The sequence below is a fragment of the Amblyomma americanum genome, chromosome 5 (assembly GCF_052857255.1).
Source record: "Amblyomma americanum isolate KBUSLIRL-KWMA chromosome 5, ASM5285725v1, whole genome shotgun sequence".
Lineage (NCBI taxonomy): Eukaryota > Metazoa > Arthropoda > Arachnida > Ixodida > Ixodidae > Amblyomma > Amblyomma americanum.
The window spans coordinates 135,703,309-135,723,992 of NC_135501.1; the positions used below are offsets into that span (position 1 = coordinate 135,703,309).

At 45.7% G+C, this 20,684-nt stretch overlaps 1 protein-coding gene across 3 annotated transcripts; it reads left to right on the forward strand.

The window, feature by feature from the left end:
* Positions 1 to 1,525: 1,525 nt before the first annotated feature.
* Positions 1,526 to 18,990, forward strand: LOC144132711 (BTB/POZ domain-containing protein 3-like). 3 transcript variants are annotated; one of them, XM_077665307.1, is made up of 5 exons: positions 1,526 to 1,811; positions 10,841 to 10,905; positions 13,976 to 14,193; positions 15,447 to 15,738; positions 17,307 to 18,990. In XM_077665307.1, exons 2-5 carry the CDS (start codon positions 10,897 to 10,899, stop codon positions 17,604 to 17,606), a joined length of 819 nt encoding a protein of 272 aa, XP_077521433.1. In that variant the 5' UTR covers positions 1,526 to 1,811; positions 10,841 to 10,896; the 3' UTR covers positions 17,607 to 18,990. The 3 variants fall into 3 exon arrangements, with proteins under 3 accessions (XP_077521433.1, XP_077521435.1, XP_077521434.1); XM_077665309.1 differs by having other exon boundaries at positions 17,351 to 18,990; XM_077665308.1 differs by lacking the exon at positions 1,526 to 1,811 and adding an exon at positions 3,186 to 3,206.
* Positions 18,991 to 20,684: the final 1,694 nt, after the last annotated feature.

Below are 20,684 nucleotides of genomic sequence, written 5' to 3' on the forward strand. Positions count from 1 at the left end.
CCGAACCCTTGTTCCGACCATCATGACCACCATGGACGGAAACGACCAGCGAAAATGGTACATTGGATTAAAGGGTGTCGAAGCTTTCCTCAACACGTCCTACAGCAAGAGTACCGGAAGGACTCCGTTCGAGGTGCTTTATGGCTACAACTCGAAATTTCACGACGGAGCGTTGCGTGAGATTGCAGAGACAGAAGTTAATGTCCCCGGGACGAATCCAGAACAACTTCTAGCTGAAATGCGAACGCGTATACTGGATTCTCTGGCAAAGTACAAGAAAAGGTTCGACGTGCGTCACTGCAGTGGAGACGCGCTCAAGGCTGGCGACGCAGTCGTCATGCGAGGTGCGCCCGAGCACACCGGCGAGCCGACAAGGACGGAGCCTCGCTACAAAGGGCCGCTGGTTGTCACCGAAGTTAAGCCAAATGACACGTATGGAGTAGCGGCACTGAAGGGGACACGAAGCAGGCACTACGCAACAACGGCTCACATCAGTTCGCTAAAAACATGGTCCACGTCGAACAAAGATGTTGAAGACTTTGAGGAGACTTCGGAAGAAAGCGAGGGCGCTTCTGATGCCAGAATGGCCGAATGTTAGCGGACCTTCCGGTGCGCGGTGATCGCGCGCAGTTGTCCGGGCACCCTGGGCGAGCAGGCGGCTAGGAACCCTGGGGAGGAGGACTAGAGACGCAAGATGGACCCTGAACCGTACGCACCCATGTAATCACTCTAAACTTAACCTTGTTAATAAACAGTTTGAAAAAGTAATAAGGCATCCTGCCGTTAATTCGCGCCCCAACATAAAGATAGCCTACAACAGTAAAGAAAAGAGATGTGACAATACGTCGCACGCAGTTGAAGAAAGACTGGGTAAATGCAATTCACTAAACCGCGGCAACAATAAGCGAGCAACTTTCAAGCGAGAAATAATTATTCAAAATACAAAACGGTTGCCATCGCCATATTAGTTCACCAATTGTAGTAACAGGAAGTAACGTCTTGTGGACGAAACACTTGATATACTATTAAAACGTACACCATATGGACAAATGCATATAAACATAAAACGGTCATTAGGTGCATTTGCATGGAAGTGCTATTTGGCTGAAGTAGGAGCCATGGAAGGACACAACTTAACCTAGACCAAACCTAACTAAATGAGCATCTCTACAAGTCGCCTAGGTCCATCGTAATGAGCCTGTTGCGGCACGATCACACCCGCAAAGTCATGAATAACAGCCCAAATCCTACAGCGACTGAATCGCTTAGGTGAATAAATGCGAAAAAAAAATGTAATAATAATAAGGAAATCCTTGGCAGTGAGTCATCGTGCGTCGTCTTCACTCTTCAGCTGTCAGCCCAGCTATCTCCTATTTGGTGCTAGAAATCTTTCCAATACACATAATGCTTCGTTTCCTGAGACAGCTTAGCGAACCACAGTTCATTTGCCCAAGTAAGCTACAGCCTCTCAATCCCACGCCGCGACGGCGCTGCCAGCATCCCTGCGGACAAAGGTACTCAACACGTTTCAGAAACCGAAACGCAGGACGGATGAGGGGCTCCAAGGCCACCGAGCTCTACAGTAGCGCCCCCGTGGTAGCTCGCTCTCGCTTGCCGGCGCTGTCCGCCCAAAGCGGAGGTGAGCGTGAGGCGAGCGCGGCGCACATCTCGGGCTTCTCGGTTGCCCTGCAGGTTCTCTAGTTTCGATTTCCCACGTGGTGCTTGCTGCCTTCGCTACACCGTACCGTACAAGTCGCCGTGCGGTCGTGACCCCCCCCCCGAAGGTCTCCGACGTATCCCCAACTGAACAGGCAAGTGTGTGCGCTCGACGGCTGATATTGGCACACGCTTGAAGCGTCGTTAAGTTCCGCTTTTGACTGACGTTGCGTCAGCAAGGCGTGTTGTACCCGCGCGCGCGGAAATCGAGCGGGGCGCTTTTCTTTAGTTCGATAATCGTAGTTACCAAAGCCGCCAAGGACCCAAGAGGACGGCTGGGCTTGGAACCGCGTAACCTCCGCGCGAACAGTTTGCCAGGCTGGTTACCGTGTGCTCGTTTGAATCCGTAGCTCTGGATGAATTCGTCCTTCGTGTTTCGCGCTCGCGTCATCGCTTTCACTTGTTCTGTGCTGTGATGCTTGCGGTCCGTGTCGGTTTTCTGAAGGGAGGGTCGGAAGGCGCCGCTTGAAAACACAACCCTCTCTGTTTGGAAACTGGTGCGAACTCATTTTTATTTAGCAATTCTCGCTTGTTGTTGTCCCCTTTCCCCTTGGCTGGTAATGTAGTCTGGCGATGTTGGGTGAATGCTGCGTCGCCTCCCTGTCGTTTTTAGCGCACCGTTTCTGAAGCTTCGCGTTGAGTTCCATTACTTCATCTCGTGAATGGGCTGGCGCGGTCTTCACATCTCGTTCCAAAGAAGCGTACCGAATTCGCGGCACTCACCTGCGCCTCCGTGTCCGCTTCTTCGGTACGTGTGTTGTGGGGCAAAGATCAACAAAAGGCTCCTAATAAGAGATAATGGTTCTAGTCGGATGCCGTTGTGTGTTCGTAGTTTGTGTCCGTATAGATTGTTAATCATTCGAATGTGCAGTGTTCGTTATGTACTCCCTGCGCTGGGGTTAAACACTGCAGGTTTGAAGTTTACGCTTTTCTGAAATGACGCGTTAATACACGTAGCTTAAATTCGGCGTATTGCGTAGCATTCATACGATACGCATGGCGAAATTGCACGCACCGTCGATCCGAAACCTGTGTAGCCGACGCAACATGCACACTCGCAAGCACCTAGAATTCCTGCCTCGAAACTGGCTTCGCACGAAGGTGATCACTTCATATTTCATTCCTAGCGAACTTCGAAGGTCATTGTGAGGAGGTTATTAACGTCGGAAGAGCCTGCACGGGCGCCTCGGTCCAGTCGAACTAGCAGGTAAAGAGGATCGGACAGTTATTTGGGCATTATGACATAAGCCGTTGCCTTGGCCGCTAACACGTTGTGATTATTAAAATGTGTGTGTGTGGGTGGGGGGGGGGGGGGGAGTTCGGCGCAGGGTTTGAAGTGCCGCTCGGGACTCTGCGACGATGATGGCTGCCCGTGTTATGGCAGACGTTTTCAAGAGCAGATGCGTCGCCAGATGAACGCCCTCGAATTCCGCCTGGCAGGGAAGGCGGCAAAGTTTCTGTTCACCGACTTCCGGTGCCACGCACATCTGGTAGCGCTTGCAATTTTTTTTTTTTTGGCGCGGTGTGTGGGGTTTCACATCCTGGGCCTGTGAAGAACGTCGTAACGGGGGACTCCGAATTTAGTTTTTACTGTCTGGAGTTATTTGAGTGTTTGTGTGTTGTGTTGGGTTTTATGGCACATAGGCAGCTAAGGCCATCATGCGCCAAGCACAAGGTATAGAATTGCTTTTCTACAGAATGTTTTGGAGTATAAAAAAGAGGCGATGGTGCAGATGACTTAAAAAGATTGTACTGCCTAGTAATAAAAGGGGAGAAATTTGGAAATGGCTAATGGTAAAAGCCTTAAAGATGGTCAGGCAGCCTAAGCGACTTTCCTTGGCTAGCAAGGATCCTGAGGCTCCCAACCAATCAAATAAACAGCCTCAGCCTACTTCTCAAGAATGAGAAAGTGGCTGAGGTATATCATGTATAAAGGCGATCCAGTGGTTAAAAAAAAAAAATTACAGCTTTTCAAGTACGCCTGCTGCTTTTAAAAAGCTAAAAATGGAAGGTATGTTAACAATGGCATTATCAGCTAAAAGCAATGTAGGGTGGAAAGGAATGCATTCATGATAAAATTGAGTGAAGTACTTTTTCCTTACTTTTTCTAGTTTTATACATGAGAATAAAATGTGGTTAATTGTAAGTTCACCACCGCATTCTTCGCAAACAGGTTTATCTTGTTTTGTTAGCAGGAAGTTGTGCGTAAGGTGCGTGTGGCCTATTCTGAGACGGCATAAAATCACTTCTTTAAAACGTTCTTGGTGCACACATGACTTAAATTCACCTAAAATCGGCTTTATTAAGTGTAGTTTATTATTCAATTCGCTGTTCCAAGCCGATTGCCATTTTTTCCTTAACTTCCTTTGTACTAATTTCATGCAGTCATTCAAGGGTATATTTACTTTTTTTATTTCCTTGCCACGAGCTTGAGCAGCACAGAAATCTGCTCGCTCATTGCCTTTTATACCGACATGACTCGGGACCCAGCAGAGTTTAATGTTTTGTCTTCTAGCTGTGGCTGTTACTATGTTGTGTATAATGTCACCAAGTATAGGAGTGATTGCGTTTCTTGAGTGGAGGGCTGTAAGTATACTTAAAGAGTCTGTGTAAATAATAGCGTTTTCGAGGTTCTCGCTGAGTATTTTTTCTACGGTCACATATACTGCGTAACATTCTGCAGTGAAGATGGATGCGCACTGTGGAAGTCGTATTGTTGTCTCCGAATTCCCTCGCACCACTGCACTTCCTACATAAGTATCCGTTTTCGAACCGTCAGTATAAAAGGCTGTGAAACCATTGTATTTTTCCTCAAGTGCCAGAAATTCTTGTACCATTTGGAGTTGTGGAGTTTGCTTTTTGCGGAACTGTGTGAGAGTGAAATCGCAGAATGTAGGAAAATCATACCATGGAGGCAGTGGACCTCGTCTTTGCGCAATGCTGGGTAATGTGTTCAGTATGCCGAGATTCTGGCAGATCTCTTCAAAGCGCAAGAGCAGTGGCCTGGTGGTTTGCGGTTTGTTGTTAAAGATTGTTCTGGATGGACACTTTGTAACTATTTCATAACAGATGTGTTTTGGAAGGGAACGGATTTTTAGGACGTATGAGCATGTAAGCATGCTTCTTCTATCTGTAAGTGATGGTTCGTTTGTTTCGACATAAAGACTGTTTATGGGCGACGTCCTGTAAGCGCCAGTGGAAAGACGCAACCCCAAATTATGCACTGGATCTAGTCGTTTCAAGTAGGATGGCCTTGCAGAACCATACACCAGGCAGCCATAGTCTAAGCAGGACCGTACCACAGAGCGATAGATGTGTAGAAGGCTTGCCCTGTCAGAACCCCAGTGTTTGTGTGAAAGCACTTTGAGTATATTCAGCGATCGAGAAGCTTTCTTTTTCAAGGCATTTATGTGAGGTAGAAAAGTTAGTTTTCGGTCAAATGTTATGCCTAAGAATTTGTGTTCAGTTTTTAAAGGTAACTGGCTTTCGTTCAGGTATAATGTGGGGTCTGTCTGTAGACCCCGTTTCAGTGAAAAAAGTAAGGCCACTGTTTTCTGTGGAGAGAACTGGAAACCATTCCTGTCTGCCCATGTTGCCAGTTTATTTATTGTTAGCTGTATTTGTCTTTCGCAAGTGGATATGTTTGAGGATGTACATGCTATCGTCAACATAAACAGAATACATAATGGACCTTGGGATTATTTTCCTAATAGAATTCATTTTTACGACAAAGAGAGTTGTACTTAAAATACAGCCTTGGGGTACCCCATTTTCCTGAATAAAATTCTTTGAAAAGGTCGAGCCTAGGCGCACATGGAATGAGCGATTGGATAAAAAGTCTTTTATGCAATTTAACATCCTGCCGCGGACGCCAAGCTCGGCAAGGTCTTGCAGAATCCCAAACCTCCAGGTTGTGTCGTATGCCTTTTCTAAGTCAAAAAAGACTGCAAGACATTGTTGTCTGTGTATAAACGCATCTCTGACAGTATTTTCAAGGCGGACTAGGTGATCTGTGGTGCAGCATCCTTTTTTAAAACCACATTGATGGCTGTCGAGAAGTTCACGGGATTGAAGGACAAAAGTTAATCTTATGTTTAGGACACTTTCAAAGGACTTGGCGAGGCAACTGGTAAGGGCTATGGGTCTATAACTGTTCGGAGCGGTTGGTGGCTTCCCGGGTTTAAGAAACGGCACAATAATAGCTTCCTTCCAAGCTTTGGGTATTTTTCCTGATACCCAAACTTTGTTAAAAAACTTTAGAAGCGCCTCTACGGCAGGTTCAGAAAGATGGGCTAGCATTTGGTAATGTATTTGGTCTGGGCCGGGGGCGGTATGTTTACCGGCAGAAAGTACTGTTTGGATTTCTTGTATTGTAATTAAACTATTGTACGGTTCGTTTGTACCGCAGTCTGTCGGCAGTCTTTGTTTCTCTGCTGTCTTTTTGTATTTTAAAATGAATCGCTGTAGTGGGATGAGCTGGAAACTTCGGAAAAATATTCGCCTAAAATATCTGCCTGTTGTTCTAGACTAGTCTGTACACCGGGGGCGGTAAGAAGGGGGACTGTGAACGGAGAGTAGTTGCCTTTTAGCTTTCTGACCTTCTCCCACATTTGTTTTGATGTGGTTGAGTTGTTTATCGACGACACGTAATTTTTCCAAGAAGATTTTTCTGCACTACGACGGATATAACGAGCTTTTGCTCTCGCCTTTTTAAATTTTATAAAATTCTCCTCTGTGGGGTATCTGCGAAAAATGCCCCAGGCTTTGGTTTGTTTCTTTTTTGCTTCTTTACATTCTTTTGTGTACCAGTATTTGTGATTTTGTTTTACTATTCCAGAGGATTGAGGAATAGCTTGGCGTGCAGCGGCAATAATACAGTTTGTGAGACATTCGTTTAGTTCGTCTACACTCCCGTCGTCAGAAACTATTCTATCTAGGCTGGCTTTTTCACGGAACAGTGCCCAGTCGGCTAAGTGCAGTTTCCATCGTTGTGGTTTAGTTGGGATTACTTCGGGTGAATGTGCTAAGCTAATTAGTATGGGTAGATGATCACTTCCATATGGGTTATCTAAGACATCCCAATTAAAATCTGTAAAAATCGAGGACGAACTAAAAGACAAATCTATGCAACTGAATTTTCCTGAGCTAGGGGAACAATAGGTTTGTTTGCCAGTGTTCAGGAGGCAAAGGTTATTGGACAGTATAAAATCCTCGATCAGTTGGCCTCTAGTGTCGGTTTTGTTACTGCCCCAAAAACTGGAGTGGGCGTTAAAATCTCCGACCATCAAAAACGGTTCTGGTAGTTGCACTAAAAGGTCTTGTAAGTCTTGGAGTGTTATTTTAAAATGTGGATCAATATAAACGCAGCACACTGTGAGTGTTTTAAATGTGTGCAGGATGGCCGCCACAGCTTCTAATTTGGTTTTAAGCTTGTGTTCTCGGGCTGCGATTCCACTGTTAACAATGATGGCTACGCCACCCGAAAGCCGGCTCACCTGCTCTCGGTCACGGCGGAAGACCTTATAGTGTTTTAGAATGTTTTCGTGTTTAAAGCCTAAATTTGTCTCCTGTAAACACAAGGCGACAGGTGAGTATGTGGCTAATATGTCTTTTATGTCGCTTAGGTTATGTAAGAGTCCCCTACAGTTCCAGTGTATAAAAGCCATGTTGTATTATGTGGGTACTGAAAGGAACTAGGTTGGGTTTTCAGGCGCCCTTATTCGGGGCTTTTCTTTTTTGTTTCGGTCTATGGAGCCCCGCCGCCCTTTCGACGTCGACGCCTTAGGACTACTTTGACTTGTGTCCATCGTGTCCATCGCATCCTCCGACACGCTGGACGAACATGCAAGCCGCACGTTTGTTTTCATGTTCGGCCTCTCCGTGTGGGGAGGGACCTTGGGGTCCGCGGACCTGGAGGTCCGCGCGTCCTGTTTTGTGGGTGGTGGCGCAGCGCTAGCTGCTGCCACCTTGGGCACGGGTGGCCCCACTACAGGCTCACTGCGTGTGGCCTGAGTGGGAGCCAAAAGCGGCTGTGGTGCTGTGCCCCTTTGCACCACATCGGAGAAAGTAGGTTTGTGTATTGAAGCTACCCTCTTTCGCGCTTCCCTAAATGTTATGTTTTCTTTGACTTTGATTGTGACAGTCTCCTTTTCTTGTTTCCAAACTGGACATGTGCGTGAGTATGCAGGATGGCTGCCCTCACAATTTACACATAGGTGTGGTTCAACTGCACAGTTTTCGGAATCGTGTTCATGGGAAGAGCATTTAGCACATGTGAGTTGGCCCCGGCAACTCTGAGAGCTGTGGCCGTAACATTGGCATTTGAAGCAGCGTCGTGGGTTTGGTATGTATTGTCTTAGTTGGAGCTTTATGTAGCCTATTTCTACGGAGTCGGGGAGGATACTAGATGCAAATGTCAGGACAATGTGCTTTGTGGGGATTTCTTTATTATCTCGTCTCATTTTTATCCTGTACACGTTGGTCACGTTTTGCTCCTTCAAACCTTCCAGAAGTTCTTCATCAGTTACATATTTGAGGTCATCATCTGAGATAACTCCCCTAACAGTATTGAAAGATCGGTGTGTGCTGATTGTGACCGGTATATCTCCGAATGACTTCACTTCTGACAATTTTTTTTGTTGGTGGTTGTATAAAACTTCTAAAAGAAGGTCTCCGTTTGCTAGTTTTTTGATCTTGTACCCTTCTCCTATGGCACTTGTTAAAGTCCTGGTAACAATGAATGGTGACACTTGTCTAGCAGTTTGTTCCTCGTGTTCGCTGTGAACAACGTGGAATCGAGGGAAGCTTGTAGCGTTTTTTTTGAAGAATTTATCTGTCTCGGTGCGCCCTCTTTTTCGAGGGAGATCGGGTTGAAAAAAATGAGAAGCCATGGAATGCGTTCTTCGTTCGGCAATGGTGGCAGCCACCCACCATGGAGCCCTACATGGGGATGGGACAGGTGCCTTTAAAAAGCCCTGTCTGCGCCAGCTGTACACCATCACTATAACCAAATATGGCGTAACAAAGGTTCGTCAGCCACACAAGGTTAACCCTCGCCGCCAGGAAAAAGGAAAAAACCAAGAAGTGAGTGGGAGACAGGAGAGTTGTGAGAAAGGGGTAGGAAAGTGAAAGATGAAGTGGAGAATAGGAAAAGGCGACTGCCGATTTCCCCCGGTCGGGTCAGGCCGAAGGTCCCGTCTACAGGAAGCTGGGGCCGAAGTGGTGTGTTGCCTCCGCCGAGGGGCCTTAAGGGTCCAAACGCTCGGCATCGGCTCAACCACCAGGATCCCCTTTTCCCCGGACACGGCGATGCCATGCACGGCGAGGCGCGGGTGCTCGGGTCCGTGGTGATGCACAGTTCACCATCATCCCCTTGCGGAGATGTCCCTGCGGATGCTCGGAAACCCGCGGTGTCGCCACTCACCGTCGCGACGCCTGCAAACTGCAGGCGCCCCCCTGCGGGGTGGAGATATTTGACTCGCAATAACATAGTACAGCAAGTGAGCGTTTAAGTGTTTCACCTCCGTCCGCTCGGATTAGGGTTCCGCTCCCTTGCACTCAGCAGCCGAATGCTCAAGCCTGAACTGGTGCGCCGCGGCGGGTAGTAAGATATAACTCATGTCCCGAAGAAGTTTTTAGTTTGGATGGGCGTGCTCACACGTGTATTGGCTGCCTTTGCACAAAAAGTACTGTATATCATCCGCTGTTTTCTTTAGCCCGTCTAAAAGGTACAGCCTTTTTAAAATTTTCGATTACTGTTACATATTTCATTTCGTTCACAATAAATGACTTTATTGTTAACTATGCCCAAATTTGGTTCAAGAAAAGTTGTTGTTTTGCATCTTTTTTTCCCTACATGTGTGTATATAGACATGGAATGTTGGTTGTCATAGGCACTCATACGTGATAGCTGCTTTTAGGGCGAAAAAAAAATTCAAAAGAACCTCAGTGGGAACGATTTCGGCAACAGCGCTTTGATTTATGAGAATGGTACTGAGGTTCACTGAATCATTCACCTAAACTGAGAGGCACAATAGGGTGCCTAAATGTTTATGCCCTCGTGCAATCGTGCAAGGCGGCTTAGGAAAAGCGCCCAAGATAAATTAGGCAAAACATGTTTTTGCAGATTTATTAAAATTCCTGTAGTGTGCTATGTCTGCGAACGTTTAAAAAAAAAAGATCCTGCCACCGTCTGGCAGATGTTGAAGTAACGAGCGCTAGCTGTTTGGTTTAATAGAATTCATAATCAATTAACTACGACTATTGGCCGACATCTTGGATTTATAAGTGGCGTCACCAATCACTGATTTTTTTATACTGGTGACATCACTAGTCAATCACCAATTTGGTTGCTATAAAGATTTGCTATGTGGGCCGCCATCTTGAATTACTCGGACTTAGAAGGGAGGGGGTAGCAGACCCCAAGAAATCGAGAAACGTGATGAGTAAGAGCTAACGCTCTTAAAAATCAAGTGGCCGAAATCATCCGGAGCCCCCCACTGCGGCGTCCCTCATAGCTTGCTTCGCTTTGCGACGTTAAACCCTATTAAATAAAATATTTATTACTGTGTCTCAGTTCTTATGTCCTGCTAAAAGATCCTGTTCACGAATGCCAAAAATGACACAAGACTCAGAGCAGCACCCTGGAGAACGATGTCTCCATGATGATGACAGAGAATTGACGTCAACCAAACCGGAAGTCAAACTGGAAGTGATGTCAGCAGACCGAAACAAACCGGAAGAGGGGCGGTGACTTGGTTAAATATGCACTTTTTATGTACACGCATGTCGTGTGCTTTTTCATAAACGTATTCACCCTAAATTCTTTGACTTAAAGGCCTTTCAGACATTAGTATTAGTTACTAAATAGTAAACCAGTATAGTTAACTAGTAGCCCACAATGATACGGATCGAATGCACTCTTAATCCTATCTCAGTTTCTCGTTCGCCGTTCAGGACTGTTTATGCTCTGAACAGTGGCGGTTGTACACGTTTCCTGGTATGACGAGGCATGAAGAGTTAAATAATGTTATGCTGTTATTTTCCGTGTTTTGTTTACTGTTGCGCGTCATTACTAGAGTGTGCATCTGCTTTGTGCTCTACAAATTACTTTTGGCTTTCGCAGGATCGCTCGGCTTCAGTGCGTGCTGCAACAAGTGGCCTTTCACAAGGTGCCCAGCCATGTTTGCTGTGAGTGGGCTCTTTTCAACACACTCTAATGGGAATGTGTATATTTGAAAATGTACTAAATTATTAGCCATTATTTGACGCTAAGAATCCAGGGATGACTTCACAGTTTTGCAGGTCCACCGATTAATCCTAGCAGCCATCATGGTTGGACAAGATTCAACCTCCCTGTTCTAACAACCTTCCCACTTCACGCCCTCCTCTCTCTCACCGGACTTTCCTCCTTGGAGCGAATGCCCTATTTAAACCCCGCCAATGATGAACGCATGCTTTGGGGTCTCCACGCTAAACGTCCGAGACGTTGTGCTCGACCGTCTCCAATTTGTTGAAAAAATTCATGGAAAATTCTCGCAACGTGCGTAAATCAAGCCTGAAATATTTTTTCCAAAAAATATTTCTTAGTGAGGTGGGCTCAGTCTGCGTGTTTCGAAAAGGCATGAAACCGGGCACCGTTCAATAATCGATAAAAAATTGAAAATGTGTACAGAACACTTCACAGACTTCTTTTAATAGCATTTGCACAGATTATGGTTTTTTATATAATTCAGATGATGGATTTTTGGACGATATAAATGTGAATGCAATAACGTTAAAAGGCCCCGTTACGTAGAAAATTCGGCGTCGGCGGATTTTCAGGTGCCCTTGCGGAGTCATCACAACCTACCCACTGGATAGTGAGAAAATTGCCTATCGTGGCAGGTGGTTGTTAAATAAATTATTGGTGGCTCGGGAAGAGCGAGCTGGGCCGCTCAAGGCCCACCACTGGGAGCACCTGCCATCGGTGGGCAGGAGGGGTGTGACTCCTCCCAGGGGCCTATGAATGTGAGGCAGACAATAACCTTATGCATATATGGGGAATAGCCCATTACGCTATTTCGTCATACCCTTGAGGCGGAGCTTAAGTGTCCTCTCCAATTTCTTTTTCACAATGAAATTGTACTGTTTCGAATTTTTTTAAGAAACATCAACTTCCTCTCGAAAATTAAGAAATTCTCTAAATGTATATTACCTATAAAAATGTTATAGCTCGTGGAACTGAATACATCGAAGTGAAATAAAATACTGAAGTTGCAGACAAGTGCGTTTTGGACCATAAACAGGCGTTTCTATCACCCTTAGTTGGTCCAAGTAAAATTAGAAACAAAGGATGGTAATTTTTAGCAGTTTATTGTCTTTAAATTTGGGTGATTTAATCAAGGAGATTTTTGTTTAAAGCTAGAAAAAATTTATAGTTGAGCTCTTCCGCTGTAATAAGTTGTGTCGTTTCTTTGCGCCTCTTCACCTCGGAGCACAGCACGTTCGGCACTGGGGGCAGGCGAAATGTACAGTTGTCGTTCCTGAGTGAAGTTTCCGCTGCAGGCAGGCATCACAACATTATGTGGTGTAGTAGAAAAGATATTCGTAAGAGAAGATGGGATCAGAAAGCAGAACATCAAAGAACCACATACCACCGGTGGGATCCGAACCCATGACCTCCGAGTTTTGCGTCCGGTGCACAGGTTTAGTGGTTTCGGGTCTCACCGTTGGCATGTGGTTGTTTTTTCTTGCGCTTGCTGATCAGTTACCTTTAACCGATAAAAATAATTACACCATTATTTCTTTTTAATCAATACAACAAATATATAAAAAACATCTCCTACTCTCCTTTGTTCCGGTGACTGCTGGCTTCCTTCATACACATATAGCTCAAGTGTGAGTTAAAAAGTGCTTTTAGAGTGAGCGATTTTGATTTGTTGGTAGCAAGTGTCAACATCGCAGCGAATAATCAGCGTAATGATCCCACACCATAAACTCGTGGAACAAATACCAAGTGATTTAGAACAGAAGAAAGTTCAATTACAGAATCATTGAAATGCAAATTGGTAAAGGCATTACATGTTGTTATTTGCGGCAGAGCAGAACAGCTTTAGTTTTTGTGTAATTCTACAAGAATGAATTTTCAAGTGACTCATAGTAGTGGCCTCGAGTCGTTAGGCGTGTCTCGAAATCGCAGCAGCGTCCTGTAGTCACTTCGCGTCCCAGGCCATGTGCACGTGGTGGCCACGTGATCATACCACCGTAGGCATCTCGTGCGGTGTCCCTAGTCCGCCCTCCTGTTACGCACGGTTATGCTTTGCCCGACCGCACAGAAATACTTAAGAGCGATAGCTTTACTCAATGCAAAACACGAGTTTCGATCCCTATGCGTATATGGCATTGAAGTGGCCTTCGAACTGGGCGATTTCTCAGCAAACACTTAAGTTATATGCCAAAGCATACTTTGACTGTGGTCAATGCGATGGCATCTCCAAATCAGACCCGGATCGTTTCCAAAATGTTGCTCATCCCAACCCCGAAATTTGACCTCCATTGATTTGGACAAAAATCGATGTCCAGGCTAATTTGGATGTGCTCGATAGATTTGGCCTCCAAGTTTGGCCCGGGTCACTCCTAAATTTGGCCCACCACAGAAATTTGACTCCTTCGATTTGGACAAAAATTGATGTCCAGGCTAATTTGAATGGCGCAATAGATTGTAGCCTCCAAGTTTGATCCAAGCCACTCCTAAATTTGGCCCACCCCTGAAATGTCACCTTCGATTTGTACCAAGCTCGATCTCCACACTAATTTGACTATGGTCATCACGATATTAATCTCCAAATTTGGCCCTGGTTAGTCCCAAAATTTGGCCCAGTCACCCCCGAAATTTGACCTTTGCTTATTTGCACATAAGTGAGCTGGCCTGCGGCGTGATGGCGACCTCCAAATTTGGCCCGGAATTTCGTCAAAATGCTATCCGTGTTAAACCATGCCGAATTTTATTTTTCTGTGAGCCTGCACCCGTTAACTTGTGTCCATTACTATACGTCATGCGGGAATAATTCTGAGAAAGGATATAAATCAAGCGGAAGCCTTTGGGAACGGATAGTTTCAGTGAACTCTGCAAATCACATGAACCCTGTTTTTTAATCACTTCGTGTGTCTGTCGGATCATTCGAAAATATTTCCTTAAGGCTTTGTTCAAGTTTATGCTTGATGATTACATGCATTTTCTGCTGTCTTTCATGTTCCCGACACGTACGGGGCTGGACAGTTCAATTTCAAGAAATTCCTGGAAACTGGCCAGTACTCCGACGTGGACTTCAATGTGAAGTCAGAGAAGTATCCTGTCTCTAAGACATTCAAAGGACACCGACAACTACTGGCCATGAAGAATGAAGTGTTCGGCGCCATGTTTTACGGCCCGCTCGCCGAAAAAGACACCGTGGTGATCAAAGACCTCCACCCTGACGGCTTCTACAGTTTGCTCAAGTAGGTCTATTACAGTTCACTCGTTGTTTTTGTTTTTTTTTCTTCAGAAGTGCAGAGCTATCCTAGATTCGGGAAGATATCTCTGTCATGTTCGTACGGGGCAGTTCAAATAAGTGCTGGAGAATGGGGTTGACGTGCATTAATCGGAATGCAGAACGAAATGAAGTTTTGTTTTCTGTGGGCTAATCAGTAGACAAACTTAAAGCACTTCTGCGCAGCTACTCCCCGTCACCTAGATTGTTTGCAACAAGTTTTTCAATACCCATGGGAGTGCCCATGAAAGTAGACCTATAAACATGCTTTAAACTCAGGATGTTTTATACAAATTACAGGATGTTGTTACCAGTGACCAAAATTTAAACAAGTGATATTTCTTGCTATTCGTTACCTTCGATAACAAGCAATCGCAATTTAAACGAATATCAACGAGGGCGCTTCCATTCAGGCGGCTATACAGTGTTCGGGAAATCAACTGTAAAAACAGTTTAGAAATTTTGTCTGTCCTTTCAATGACTCATTAGTTACAACAAGCATTGCGTTAATCAACTTGAATAAACTATATTTCATTGATCAAAATTTCCTGTTAGTTTTTGACAAAACTCGAATACCTTCTGCTTTATCACTAAGTCTTGCTATAACTAAGTCAGCTGCTATAACTGCGGCATGTTTTAGTCGTTCAGTGAACGAGTAGTAATAACCCACTTTTGTAAAACATCAAGACTATTTTCACCTCCTTCCACTATTCTTCAGCCACTGACGCAAGAATTTCGATCAACCGTATTTCACATTTCGTTCTCAACATTCGGAGGGTCAGCTTTTACTTTCAATGGTTTCTTCCCAAGAGTATTTCAGAAATTTGTTTCACAGCATTGCCTCTTAATGCTATACAAAATGGATCTGCAAATAAGAGGCGTGGATGACCTTACCGACCTCCATTTACCTGACTGACCTCCATTTACATCGCCTTTGTCAAAAGTATGCAGCACACTGAGTTCAGCCGTTAACTGTGCAACAAGGCACATATGGCACCGCTGAACCTCCAGAGCCCTGCAGTACGAAGGACAATAATCTGCTTACCCTCCGTGATTTTGGAACCATAGGGACGCCGTAGTTGTCCAGTAATAGGGTTCCTCAGGAAACCCTCGGCGCTGGACACTTTTTAATAGTTACCTTACATGAAACGACTTTATTAAGAGTTGACACTGAATCTTGTTTCAACTTACGTGAGTGCATATTCAAGTTTTTTCGTGCAGGTACCTGTACAAGGGAAAGCCCAATATCAATAGCGTTGAGGAAGCGATCTACACGCGATCCGCTGCCGGCAAATACCTGGTCCCGGAGCTGGAGCTGGCCTGTACTCTGTACATCAAGGCCCACGTGAAAGCTGAACAAGTGTGCCGCGTGATCGACTGCCTAATGTTGAGCGATGGTGGAAACATCGACGAAGTGGTTGACGTTCTGCTAAAGGAGAATCCTGAGCAAGTGCTTGCGTCGGATGCCTTCACTGACTGTCATGAGCAGGCAGTGCACTACGTTCTGGACAAGGTAAGCTGTGTCCTTTAACAAGAACCTAGATGGTTCTGTTGGATGAAGTACCAAGAGATCAAAAAACGTCTTTGAATGAGATAGGCTGTACAAGCGGAAAGGCGGGGAGGTCAACCAGAAGAATGAAGCTCTGCGTATATATCGCAAGCAGCACAGGTAATCGACCCAATATTTCAGATGAATGGTTTCACTCTGTTGTTTAGTAGGACCGGCCTTTACCAATACACTCTGAATTTGGGGTCGATTAGCTGTGGTGCTGGGGCAGTCAGTCCTGTGCGACTGTAATCGATCTATAATTTCTCAAGTCCTTGACATCCCGTTTCTTGTAGATTAAGATAACTTGACTATTCCCCTAGACGTCTGGTAAGCTCGATGTCGTGAGGCATTGCGTATACAAGGTAGCAAGTATCTCTAGCACAATGTCGCCACCATCCTTAACAAACCTGCAGTTATTTGGTCCTCCTCTGGCGCCGATCCCCTTTGTATTGCCTGTAAGCCTTTCTGCAATTCATTAATTGCCCCGGGATATGCATTTCCTGCGCACTACAGGCTCTGTCATTGACGTCCTGGTTATTTCGGTTGCTTTTCGGTTATATGTAGAGTATGTTGACTGTTTTAACAATCTTATCAATATTGCTAATGACACTGACATTCCTATCTCTTACTGTGCACATCTGATTTTTGTCTGTGCCTAGCTTTATCTTGGCTGCTTGGTGCTCAGTTCTCTACATGTTATGCCTCCTCATGTCGGTCATCTTAGGCTTCTTGATTAGTTTAAGAACTGTAAGCAGTTCTCCCAGCTCTATCCTATCTATGGGGTTGGAGGCTTTCGTGCTTTGGCGTTACTAAATCGGATCTTTCGTCTCCCGAGAGAGCTCGCTGGTGTTCCGCTTAGCTGCCTTACCCTCCATTTCTAGTGCACACTCCGTAATGACACGAATGTGATATCATTCAGGTTGGCCTCTTGAAAAAACCACCAGGTGTCTCCTTATCAAAATTCCCTGATTCGTTGAGAGGCTCGTGACGTCATCAGCACCACCATAATAACAAATCTGAGGACTAGAATGTTTGAGTACCTCCCATGGATTATCGTATGGGATTATACCAACTCGACCCACTCTTCCACCTTAATCCACCCATTAATTCAGCTTAATCAACCCACATATCCACCTTGTTCCATGTCCTGGGGTGGGCTTCTTCCAACCTTTAGGGGTTCTTTTGGAATAATTGGGGTAGGCCAGCTTAAAATGTAACAGTTTCTTTAAGAATGCGGTCAAGAAGGCCCCAACGTTCTTGCAAGGTTATTATTCATCGCTTGAATGCTAAGGTCGCCATGCTCGGTTAAACGGAATATCGGTTCTGCAGCGAAGTCCTGATACCCTCTTCTTTCTCTCTTACCAGCGAGTCGCCTATGTGTTTGCCCCTCAAGCTTTTTTCGTTCTCTGTGCAAATGTACATTAATTCAAGAGCTCACCCCATCCTATCTTTGCTACATCGCATCTTCTTCAGCCCCTGCACATCCAATCCATTGCCTTAATCTCTAAGCTCTGCACACACCGCAACTGCAGGTGACAAATGTTCCAGAGGTCTGTGTCCTCCTGGCCGTGCACAGATGGGCCCAAGACTACTGCCAGAGGAACGCCACCACGGACAAGAAGCCCGTGGATGTCAAGAAAGCCATCGCTCCTTTTTTGCCCAAGCTGAGGTTCCTGGCCCTGACTCTGGAGGAGTTCGTGTCATTCATCACTTCCATGGGAGCTGACAGCATCTTGGCAAAGGACGACGCTTTCGACATCATGAGCGTGCTGATTGGCAACAGGTCCGTCAAGCTGCCACCGTGGGTTTGCCAAGAGAAAACGCCTCGTTAGGCTCTCCAGCAGAAAATCCGATTTGGTTAATTGAAAATTTCATTGAGACTTTTTGTGCACGAAGTGACGAACCGTCAAACTTGGTGCATGGAGTAATGTTTCGGTTGATGAAAAATTTTATTTGAATGTTTTATGGTGATCACATAAGGTTGTGATTTTAAAGTTAGTTGTAGTACTTGAGAATAACAAACAGCTGCTTTTCTGATGTCAGAATTTCCAGTTCAAAACATTTGGAGTCATTTAACACTAACACAGCTGTTCACTGTGGAGATCAACTTAAACGTATTTAATTATGTGTCTTTTTTTTTAGTGTGAGGAGGTTCGCGTGCGCCTGCATGGAACCGCGTACTGACTGGGAAGAACCCAGGATTTTCACTGGTCTGGTACTTACATACTCTTATTTCCTTCAATTTTACCGAATTTATGCTAAGGAGTTTTGCCTGAGCAATTTCCTCCTCATTCTTAGTACAGCTGAATCAGGTGGTCATTATAACATACCAAGATGTTCCATGTATTAACAACTTGAAAAGTGCACTTGAGCGGTAACCTTTGCCATTTCTGCTGGAAAAATAGCACATCGAGTGAGAGTCATGCTCCGACAGTCATGAAATTTAGAGGAGAAAGACTTCTATGTCTTCTGTAGGCTTGAGATGCGTTGACGCACTCACGAAACGAACAGGGTCTCTTGGATAAGGTTAGTTCAGGAAAGGCCACATTGTCTAACAGCGCAGAATTTTTAATAGGATCGACGTCGTTGCCAATGCACGCCACCGAGCACCTGTAGCACCTGAGAGCCCTATGCACTCTTCATTACCTTGTTATATTTAACGTCCAGATGCAAACACTGAAAGCCTCGATAACAACCCCAGAAACACGTTAAATTTGTGGCCCAATTATTTTTTACGGTAAAAAGACTGCAGGTGATCTGTTTATCACAAACGTGCTGTAGCTGGTGCCCTATGTGCAAAAAACAACTTGAACAGTGCCGCCATATTTTGTTTCGTATTTCACTGGAGACTACCATAGCGTGATTTTCGCCAGTGAGGTCCTGTGTGGGGTTGGGTGTGGCCAAGCACACATCGGCAAACTCATTTTGCCTCTGTATGTTTCATCCATGCACGTAGAAAACATTTTCTGGCATTTTCGAATCTCAGGGATCGACTTTTGCCACCAGCAGCTCAATTCACAAAATATTTTTGCTCATTTCTGTGTTCTCGTTTTAACTTTGGTGTTACTGTTTTACTAGAGAGTGCTTGAAGTATGCTAGTTTCAATGTATGGCACTCGGACCAGGTGGAATCGAATTTTTCCTGTATTTAGAAATGTTCAATAAACAGCCACACGTTTACCTCTTTGTGGTTCAGGCACCTTTACAGGCTCCGTCACAGTTGGATCACTTTTCCACCGTTCGTTGCCGGCGGTGCAGTGAACTAGAACAGACACTGCAGCAGACGCAAGTTTCCGTTTATCCCCACTATAGGGGCCCGCTTTCAACAGTTTTCACCACGGCGTTCGAGTGTTCTAAGCGGCATTACTTTAACGCGACAGCATTAAGGAGTTCGTGTCGCAGAAAAGCCGCTGTCGTTAGCGTATTTGGCTGTGAGCGAAAAATGGCGCATCTCGGTGGACACCTGAACCGCGACGCAAAGGAAGGGATACGTACAGCGCTGTACAGGTGTACAGCGAGAATTGTGAGACAGGCGTCATTTCCTTTCCTTAAAACCAATTTCAATTTCCCTTGTGGCCCGGTTCGGGTGTCCACCGATATATGTGAGACAGACGGCCTTTCCTTAAATTGTCCAACGGGCCATGCGTCGTGCCGCACAACCGGAATTAATCTGGAGCCGTCCATGGACGGCTCCAGATTAATTCCGGCCACCCGATTGGCATTCTTGGCAGCGCTGCAACATGCTGTCGCGTCTCGCTCTTAAAGACGAACCTTAGGCGTACTCCAATTTTTTCCTTTCGAATTACTGTCAATCCGCTGGCTGTGCAACCGCAAATAAATATTTAGTCGTTTTGTGCACCAGGCGTGCGCCGCAACGCAAGTTGCCATTCTGTTCGCAGAAGAATGCAGGCCGAACGATTGCAGCGCCGCCGCTTCGTTCGCCAATGGCGGGGCCAAGCGCCCAGCACGTAATCCCGGCCTCGCGCTGCACTGCCTCTTAAGCACAATGTACCGGCGATGTACGTCGCAAACGAAAACTCCTACGTTTTCAGCTACAGGATACAGGTAAGTCAGGAACATGCTTGTCAGGAAGTTGGCGTTATCATGGAGTGTGTGGGGCGCAAGATGAGTGTGGGTTGCAGAATAGCTGTCGCTTTCCCTCGCCGCAAAAAAAAAAAAAATGTCATAAGTTTGGGAGAGAAATAACTATTGGCACCCGCCAGAGAATTTGCAGGGGAGCCGTCGCTTGAATTCCCCCCATTGCCGGCGGTCAGGATCTCTTAGATCGCTGCGGCAGCCATGGCCAGACCGATGACTTGACGCTCCTTAATCGTTGCACGTTGGAACGTCAGTCGTACCGATGTGCACACAGTAAACATTCCAAGAAAGAGGTAGCGTGGAGGAAACTGCAAAACTGGAGTCTTTCCGAATTCGCAGCTTTTATACACATGGCACCCCGAGGTGTTTAGCCCTCGATGCAAGGAATGCGATGGAACGGCGGACTTGTGGCGAACGGTGTGGACTTGCCCTAACTTTATACAAGTTTGGGAGCTCTTAATACGCACCACATATTCTAAGGTTTCCGCGCCACATGCTGGCGGACCAAATTATCAGAACTTGGTGTGAAGTCAGTTTATTTTTTGTTCGTAAGCGTGGCTTAATATCCACAATCAGCGTGAGCTTTTTGAGAGACTACGCAGTGGTATGTTGCTGCGGATTACGTAATTTCGACCACTTGGGCCTCCTTAAAACGCACTCGCATCGCACGGAACGCGCGCGCATTTCAGCTCCATCTAAATTCTGCCGCTGCGGCTGGGATTCGATACCGCAACGTTTTCCTCGGCAGCTAGATGCGCCTTCCTAGAGATTACAATCTAGTATTACTCCAGTTCTAGTTTTTAGTGTGCAAGC

Coding starts and splice junctions, on each gene's coding strand:
- LOC144132711 (XM_077665307.1), top strand. Junction 14,194..15,446: donor GGCTTCTACAGTTTGCTCAA/GTAGGTCTATTA, acceptor TTTTTCGTGCAG/GTACCTGTACAAGGGAAAGC. Junction 15,739..17,306: donor TGCACTACGTTCTGGACAAG/GTAAGCTGTGTC, acceptor CCGCAACTGCAG/GTGACAAATGTTCCAGAGGT.